At 34.2% G+C, this 9,713-nt stretch overlaps 1 protein-coding gene across 2 annotated transcripts; it reads left to right on the top strand.

Moving 5' to 3' along the window:
• Positions 443–7,650, top strand: LOC109336281 (sm-like protein LSM2). Of its 2 annotated transcripts, XM_019572786.1 has the most exons (6): positions 443–1,232; positions 2,188–2,536; positions 3,011–3,287; positions 3,747–3,907; positions 5,525–5,683; positions 7,247–7,650. In XM_019572786.1, exons 1-6 carry the CDS (start codon positions 805–807, stop codon positions 7,364–7,366), a joined length of 1,494 nt encoding a protein of 497 aa, XP_019428331.1. In that variant the 5' UTR covers positions 443–804; the 3' UTR covers positions 7,367–7,650. The 2 variants fall into 2 exon arrangements, with proteins under 2 accessions (XP_019428331.1, XP_019428330.1); XM_019572785.1 differs by lacking the exons at positions 443–1,232; positions 2,188–2,536; positions 3,011–3,287; positions 3,747–3,907 and adding an exon at positions 5,374–5,435.

Genomic DNA, 9,713 nt, shown 5'->3' with positions numbered 1-9,713 from the left:
TATAAGTATATATATATATACTAGCTTGATATGGAGTATTTTTACTTTTTTTGGTATCAAATATTTGTAATTCATGGTTGAATTTATTCGACTGATATCAAATACTTTTTTGATGTAATATTCAATTTTTGAAATACACTTTCAAAATAAGAAGATGATAACAAAATATGAAGATAATGTTATACAATTTTTTTATAGAAATAAGAAGATAATGAAGACAAAATATAGAATCACAAATTATAATATGCTGTGGCGATTATTTTTGTTTTTTATTTATTAAGTACTATAAATAAAATAATTAAATAAACGTTTTTCCTAAAATCTGAGAAATTTACTAAAATGACATGATGAGATCTGTTACAGATAATAATGGCCACTAAAACATCGCCGAACCACCTTGCATCGTGATATAGTAACAGCTCTGCTTCTCAGATTTTATTACACTTTATGATACACGACTCCCCAAAATAGAACACAGATAGATCACGACCACGCGCTTAGGCGCGTCATTCTCACACCAATTTCCACTGTCGGAAATTAAATTATTTAATGCCATCACCATTTCACCATTCTTTTGTCGTTCATTTTCTCTCTCTCAGAATCGAAACCCTAGATATTTCATTTTCCCCAATTCGATCAAATTTTCTCATCAAACCCTCACTTTCCCTTACAAGATTCAATTTTGACCCAATTCCCCAGCTCTAGCGAAACCAATTGGTAGCAGTTTTCTTCGATCGGGTTTCGATTCTGAACAATTCTCTTATCCAACCCAAATTTTGATTATTCATCTGTCGTGGCTTTCGCATGGGTAAGATTCTTAGAGAAACCTCGAGGCCATCCTCCAATTCATATTTCCCTTCACCTTCTTCCGCTCCCGCAACGACGTCGTCGACTTCGATAACCGACACGGTAAAAGGGTCCCACCAATTCAAGATCACTGGGTATTCTCTATCGAAGGGAATTGGGATCGGGAAATACATAGCGTCTGAAACATTCTCTGTTGGAGGGTACGATTGGGCGATCTATTTCTACCCAGATGGGAAGAGCACTGAGGACGATGCTACGTACGTTTCGCTCTTCATCGCGCTTGCAAGCGAAGGAACCGATGTTAGGGCTCTGTTTGAATTGACCCTTTTGGATCAGAGTGGGAAAGAGAGGCATAAGGTTCATAGCCATTTTGAGAGGACTCTTGAGAGCGGGCCTTATACGTTGAAATATCGTGGCAGCATGTGGTGGGTTCTTTTTTTATTTTCTCTTAAATATTGATATTGAATTCTTTTGATTTTTTTGTTGATTTAAAAGTATGATCTTCATTTCCTTAATTTTATGAATTAATCTTGCTTAGGCATCACCAATCAAAATGTTCATTAATTGATTAAAATAACAATTTGAAATGACGAGGACAGTATCTTCCTGCAATTATTTTTATGTTAAAATTTTGGTTGGTTGTGTAGAGTAAGCGAGTGTGCATGTAAGAGTTACTCTCATTTCATTAGTTTAATCAATATATTGATTTAATTGAATATATCAATGTATATCATTTATAGTTTTCACTTTTCAGTATGTGGGATACAAGGTTAAGTTCCCACCCATTATGTGTACAGTGTTTATCTGTGAAATTTTGAAGAGCGGATGATGGAAAATTTTAAACGTTCTACAATGGTCATCCTATATTTTCTTGGAGTGAATGATAGTTTCTCGGGATGTTTGTTACATACTTGCAACATCAACCAAGCTTTAATCCCACCAGGTTGGTTTGCTACGTGGATTGAACTATGATGTAACACCCTATCATAAATCAGGTGTTGTTATATATTTTGGTTGGTCATCTAACACACTTGTATTGATAGTAAAATTAAAGCTTAATTGTTCAAGGGACAAAATTAGGCATTGTTTTTTAGGTGTGTGTGGTGTTGTTGTTTTCCACTAGATTATGACATTCGGAAAACGTCACTGCAAGCACCTAGAGAATACCTCTGGTTCATCATTTCTTCAACCCTTAAGATTAATTGTGGGCTTGGTTGCCTTTCAACTTGTATGCCAATATATGTGAGAAAATGTTGTAATGTGTGATTTTAGTTTGGTCAAATACATTCTTGGAGTCATCATATATTTATGGAGCTTTTTTGTGACAAGAGAAAGTGATCAGTTTGGCAAAGGCTAATTGTATAAAATGGGATGTTGCAGGGGTTACAAGCGGTTTTTTAAGAGGACAGCACTAGAGACATCAGACTACCTTAAAGATGATTGCCTCAGTGTTAATTGTAGTGTCGGTGTTGTGAAGTCACACACAGAGGGCCCTAAAATATACTCCATAGCAGTACCGCCTTCTAACATGGGTCAGCATTTTGGGAAGCTAATGGAAAGTGGGAAAGGTAGTGATGTGAGTTTTGAAGTGAATGGGGAAATTTTCGCTGCTCATAAATTGGTACTTGCAGCTCGCTCGCTTGTCTTCAGAGCCCAACTCTTTGGTCCTATGAAAGATCAGAATACCCAATGTATAAAAGTTGAAGACATGGAGGCTCCAGTTTTCAAGGTTTGAATAAATGCTCTTTGTGCTTCCTCTTTTTTTAATGTTTGTAATGTGGCTGCAAAAGTGTTTTGGTTATCATTTCTGTTTCTATGCCCTGATATACACATTGTGCCTCATGATTGTTGGAGTATTTCCCTTCACCAATATTATTGCAAATGAATTAGATGACCAACTGTGCTGTATTTCTTGAATTGTTCTTCAAAAACAATATGTTTTTTAAATCCCATGCAAGTAAGTACTGTGTATGAATGAACCAGGCAATTTTTCTAATAGTCTATATGTGTATTAATAAAAATATATGTTTTCTCAATCAGTCATTTACTCCATGCACTTACATACAAATACTAAATGCAATGTTTGTGTGTAATGGGATTATACATTCACCAAGTTTTTTAGCTCAACAAATTAAACTTATCAATATGCATGTGGAATGGGCAACTTGTCTGTTGTGCCCAACTATATTCCTCTTTTTTGCAGGCATTGCTTCATGTTATATACTGGGACTCGCTACCTGACATGCAAGAGCTTACTGGGTTGAACTCAAAATGGGCAACTACCTTGATGGCTCAGCATCTGCTAGCGGCAGCTGATCGATATGGCTTAGAGAGGCTTAGGCTGATGTGTGAAGAAAGTCTCTGTGGAGATGTTGCCATAAATACTGTGGCTACAACTTTAGCCTTAGCAGAGCAGCACCATTGTTTCCAGCTAAAAGCAGTCTGTCTCAAATTTATTGCAAGGCCTGAAAATCTCAAAGGTTTGTTTTCCCTTTGAACTTTTTGTGTTTTTGTACATATAGCAAAACAATAATGCAACTAAGGGGTAACTGGAGCATTAAAAAGGCCTGGAAGGTATTGTACCAAAAAATTCTGGAAGTCATCACGTTAATAACTGAAAGTTAATTTGTTGCTGATAGTTATGCTTGTCATAAATTGACTAACTCACTATTATGCCCTCCGTTTTAAACCTGAATCCAAATATGCTTATGAAAGATTCACCTTTTGTTGCTTTTGATGAGATTTTTACTTTTACTTTAGATGCACAACTAATCTATTCTATGTAAATTTAGTTTAGTGACCTAGGAATTCTTTACTCTTAATTCTTAAATTCATCATTTATTAAGGATTTAGGATGGTTTTAATGCTTTTGTGTTTTTATTCTTTATCCAGAACTATAACCATAAAGTGAAGTATTTTGTTCCATTTTGTTTCTTCAGCTGTGATGCAAACTGATGGTTTTGAGTACTTGAAGGAAAGTTGCCCACCTGTTCTGACTGAGCTATTGGAGTATGTGGCTAGATTTACTGAGCATTCCGATTTCATGTGCAAACACAGGATCGAGGCAATACTTGATGGAAGCGACACAAATGGAAGACGGGTGAAACAAAGGCTATAATGTGAACTCTGAACTCATGAACACTCTTCTGTACAACCCTCCCCCCATAGGTTGAGGGGAGATGATATGGTTTTATAGCACTAGATGAAGTTTTTAATTTTCTTAGCTTACTTTCATGTGTAGGAATTGTAAATTTAGTTTGTTTTTGTGTTGGTCCAGAGGTTTTTGTAATCTTTATTCTTCCCCTTTATTGGTAAAACATCTGTTTGAAAATATTGTTGACTGTTGTCTGTTTTTTAGCCTTCCTTTTGCAATTTCACTTGATTGCTTCTGGTGAGCATTGAGTGGAATATTAATCAGTTAGTTGAGTTTTGGGTGAAAAAAAGGGATGACGTCATTCGTCATTAATATGAATATTTTGCACTGCCTAGGCCACCACAACGCCTGGTTTCCTCGTGCTGCGCCACAAATGTAAAATGGAACTTAAACTGATTAGCTATACGTAATAGAGTCAACCTCTAGTGTCTTACTCTTTTGTGTCACTTCATATGTCATAAGATATGATTGGTTAAAATAATATTTAATAATTATAATTTTAATTTAAACAATTTTTTTAACCAATCAGAGGTGATGGTATATGGAGTGGTATAAAAAGTAGAGCAACAAATGTGCCCCCTAAGCTATGATGCAAAAGATAAAGTTGTGTGATATCCGCAAGGGATAGATCTTGAATGGTTGACCCTGGGATGTGACTGCAGGTAGGTATGGGTAATGTGACTTGTTCCAAAATGAATATATTCCCATATTTCTAGCCAATAAGTTTTTCTTAGTAATGTAAATATGTTATTTTAAATTTTTAGAATTTTTTTTGGTAATAAAATGTCATTTTTTATTAGATCGGAACAGGAAAATAGGACAGAAATGGGGATAATTGATCTTTTTTCAATATGACTGGAACCAACCACCTCCATAAATTTAGTCATAGCTTGTAATATGACATGGATGGAGCAATGAGATCCTTGCGAATTGAAGTTTGAATAAAGATTAGGATGAACATATGATTAATGATTGATTCTGTCTTTATGCCACACAAATTACCCATTCAAACAAATAAGAGAGTAAATTTTATCAATTGCAGATTTTAATGAATATGTTATGCAAATATCAAATTACAATTTATTTGTGATGATTTTTTCATTGTTATCGTGTCATTGTTACAAATTAATTGAAGTTGGCAATATCATTCATCGTTCGTCTATAATATTTTTGTTTAAGAGTTAATGATGATTAACCTATAAATGAATTGAGTTGATGGGTATTCACAACGTAAAAAAATACTTACACGGAAAAGAAGAAATACTCATATTTAAAAGAGCATGTTAATAAATGAGTAGTTCTAAATTATACAGTGAAAAAGAAAAGTATCTAAAAAAATGAAGTTGGGCAATATTAGATGAAAGGATCCGGCCCGTATCGAATATATAAGTTGATATGGCCCGTGTCGGATTTTCTTTGCAATTGAGTTCATTTTCCTTTTCTAATTGTGATTCTTGTTCTCTCTGTCAAAATGGTTAGGTTTCTTTCCCTCTTCATCTTCTTTTCCAATTTCTGACATATATTCCTTTGTTACACCTCAATGCTTATTATTTGTTGTTGCAGTTGTTCTTCTCATACTTCAAGGATTTGGTTGGACGAGAAGTAACGGTTGAACTGAAGAACGATTTAGCCATCAGAGGCACATTGCACTCCGTTGATCAATACCTCAACATCAAACTCGAAAACACTCGTGTTGTTGATCAAGACAAGTATCCCCACATGGTATGCTATTCTAGGCTTTTCCTTTTCTATGTAGATTAACGGTTCAATTGGATAAACACCTTAATTAAGTGCTTATCCGATAATCTTATTTTGAAATACGCTAAAAAAGCTTAAATAAGGTATTCTCATATGTCAAAATAACTTGTATATAATAAGCCTTTTTCCACAGACACCTTAAATAATAGAGTTATGCTTTAAGCACGAGTTAAGTTGTGTATTTGCGTACCAAAATTTGGTTATTTGTGACTGAAGATGCAGACCATAATTACATTGTTCATGTGATTTGGATATGTGGTCTTTTTGCTAAATAAAAGTAATAACATAGAAAAAGAGGAATCATTATTTGTTGATTGCAATCTTAGTGAATTTTCAGATTCTTCTTAGTAACTAATGAGAGGGAAATAACTAGGAAAATGCCTGAATTTAATTCATGCTTGTGCTCAATTTTTGCATTAAGATCTGAATTCCCATTACATTCTTGCTAGTTATTACAATTACTCAAATACTGATACTTGAGCCTCACTGAACTAGTGGCGGTTACGGAACATGCTTTCTATGTTATGACTATAGTGGTTTAACAATTCTTTCGATATAAAATAGGGTTTGATAAAATATTTAGGATATCTAGGTTTAGATATTAGCCACTGCGCACTTTGCCCAAGTGAACAGTGGAGTTTTGTAGGTCTACTTGGCTCTTATAGGAACTTGAAGTTTGTGGTTATATATTGTTAGGTTACTTGGTTCTTTTTTTTAGCCAACATCTGTTTCTTTGTTAACAAGTCTTTTTCTCGCTGTTTTTCTACATGCCTGCACATAAGTTCATACCATTATAGATGGTTTCAAACTGAAGATTTATGTGGGCCTGTTTGCTCCTGATAAGTTAATTCGTGGTGTATATTATGGCCCAGAAGCCATAGTCAAGTTGGTAATGTTCAGTTACATCCACTGAAAATGGGCACAAGACTGAAGTAGGGGGAATTTGAGGATTTGACTGGGGGCCTAATGCCTACTGATGTGTTCACCATTCTCACTGCCGTTATGTTTTATTATGCTTATAATTAAAAGATTATAAATAGGTTGAAGTGTTTTCTATCTTGCATACGCTGGAAATTGGAAAAGTCTGTTAGGATTTGTTAGTTGATATGTTATTGACTGTCTTTTAAGGCTATTAATTTCACCTTATGTTACCGAGGATTGCCATTAATAAAAAAAATAGAATATCGCAATGTTGAAGTGTTATGTTGTTGAACCAGAGAAGATTCTTCTCTATGGAAGATACAATAAATACAAAGTTGTGCTGCTTTTATCATTGAGAAATGAGAGATACTCATTCAGAGGATGTCATTGCAATAGGATTTGGGAAGATAGCTTTGGGTACCAAATCAAACTAACTGTAGAATTAACGATTTGTACCAATTTCGTAAATCTGAACAATATATTGAATGCACTAAGACTACAGCTTATTATTCTTTTACCTGCCAATTCTGTTTTAATTGTAGATTCTAATCCATCTTGCATGCACCCCTCTTGATGATTATGTAACATGTTTATATTTGATGTTAGCTTTCTGTGAGAAACTGCTTCATCAGAGGGTCAGTGGTGAGATATGTGCAATTGCCTCCGGAAGGGGTGGACATTGAAATACTGCATGATGCTACGAGGAGAGAAGCACGGGGTGGTTAATTTGGCTCCAGAAGTTGTTATAATGCATCTGTATATGAAACTTTTGGTTAGAATTTCATGGATGCTATCATTCTTATCAAAGAATCCTTTAACCAATGTTGATGCTATGTATCATCCCCCTTTTTTTGTTTCTCTTTGAAGCATTCTCCAATTTTACCGTGACAAAGTGAGACTGTCATGCTACTAAGTGCATTCACAGCATTGCTTTTTCTTATGCCTTCTCTTATGAATTGTGTTTTTCTTTTAAAAGAAAAATGAAATTAAAGCATGTCATTGTCAGATTACTTGATTCTTTACAAATTACTCTATCATTATTTTTTAATTACTCGCAGGGTAAATTTATTTAGAAAAATATAAAGATTAATATGCTGTATAATAATTAGCTTTTTCACAGCAGATTCAAATATATAATGTTAGCAGATTCTTGTCTTATATATGGAAATTTTGTTGTTGAAATAGGACATATTTGATGACATTAATTTCTAAGAGAAATTGGTAATTTTGGACAAGGGACACCTTTGGCGCAGGAGAAAATATAGTATATTACAATTAACAATGAGTTGTGTCGAGCTTTCTTATTTATTGCTAACTTGTCTCGAGTTTGATAAGCTTAACTTTGATGAAAATATATTTGGCACAAGTTCAACTTTTTAAGATAATGAATGGTTTTAAGTTTTATGACTCACCCGTTCCATAACTCATTAATTTTCTAAAATGCCAAAAATATCCTTTTCACTTTCGGATACTTACATATTTCTCCTTCAAAATACTAAAGCTTCACACAAAAATAAATAACATTCCCTAAAAACTAGCATTACTAGTGTTCATATTGTCTTTCATGTGACCTCCATGATGTATAAGTTACATAGAAGGCAAGGTATTTCGTTTCACCTTTTTTTTCAAGTAGTTTTATCTCGTGATCCCAAATTTTGTTTTATATAGTTAATAATTTGTAGATATTGTAATATGTATTGTGCCAAATGGAAGAAGTGTGATTCTTTAAGCATATGATTATAAGTTTGATGTGTAAATTTAGAATAAATGTGAGTAGTTGTTTGTATCTTTTCATATTTGGAAGAAGTTGGCAACTATTATATGTTTGAGACACTGTAAGTTCCACCAAGAGATTTTCCGGTGAGGTTTTTATAAACCCCCATGATGTGATCAATTGAGTTTGTTAAGTCAGATATTCACAAGAATTTGTCCTCATTCATTCCAAGTCAATCAAGTGATAGATTGATATGAAAGAAAATGTTAGATTGACACATGAAAAAAGCAAAATTTATAAGTTGTACAAACCTAAGCTTAAGCTTCAAGCCTCATCTAAGAAATGTAAGCGTGTCGTTGGTGTCAACTGTGACACTCACAAGCATGAAACTCTTATAGGTCACCCATTTGGATAGAAAACCATCCCTCATAGAAGGAAGAAAGAATGTTGTTCACTTAATTATAAAATGACTTGATGAGTAGACATGACCAAAGTTCTGAACATGGTGCCTAGCCTCACATGACAATTCTTTAAAGCTCGACATGTTTTCTAACATCGTATGTTATATCACTTATTCAAACTGTCATGCTTCTACAAATAAATCAAATCTAATAAAGTTGTACAATCTAATCGAAATAAGAAATGAAGAATGGTCGATTATGAACGAGGAAGGAAAGATTTAGAGGATAAAATCAGGAGGAAGTAGATCCAAACTGATTTAGTGAGGGAGAGGAATGAGAAATTAGAGAAGTTGAGATGAAAAAGAAAAGAGACATGATGTTTTAAAAAGGGATAAGAAAGTTCTTTCCATAATAGTTTAGTATTTAATTTTTCCACAAAAAGTGAGTTATTAAAGTGGTAAGGTGAGAAACCATAGTGTAGTAATTGTGGCCCGAAACGAAGAACTAAGCCCAATGGGTATAAAAGTAATTTTAGAGCAGTCGCAAAGGAGATTCGGAAGTATATAGAATGAAATTATTAGTATCTAATAAATTAATAATTATGAAAGCATCATATTTAAAGTGTAGTCAGAAGAGCGCACGTTAGCCCACTTCATGAAGAGCGTGAAGCCCATGCTCCGTGCGCACCCTAGCTTCCAACTCATATATCTCTGTGTGTGAAAACAAAACCACTTTGTGTGTTGTGTCTCTTCCCCAAAATCTCACCCAACCCTCTCTCTCTCTCTCTCTCTCTCTCTCTCTCTCTCTCTCTCTCTGAATCTCTTTCATATTAGATCGAAACATAGCGAAGGTAATAATGTTTGAACCAAATCGCACTTAAGCAACACGTTCGAGGAAGCCAGCACCAACCTCAACAAGCTCTAAGGTGGTTTCATTATGATAAAAATACTTACTTTAA

The sequence above is a fragment of the Lupinus angustifolius genome, chromosome LG20 (assembly GCF_001865875.1).
Source record: "Lupinus angustifolius cultivar Tanjil chromosome LG20, LupAngTanjil_v1.0, whole genome shotgun sequence".
In the NCBI taxonomy this organism is placed as follows: Eukaryota; Viridiplantae; Streptophyta; class Magnoliopsida; order Fabales; family Fabaceae; genus Lupinus; species Lupinus angustifolius.
The sequence above is the reverse complement of the archived record's forward strand: the minus strand, read 5'-3'. Positions and strand labels throughout refer to the sequence as shown.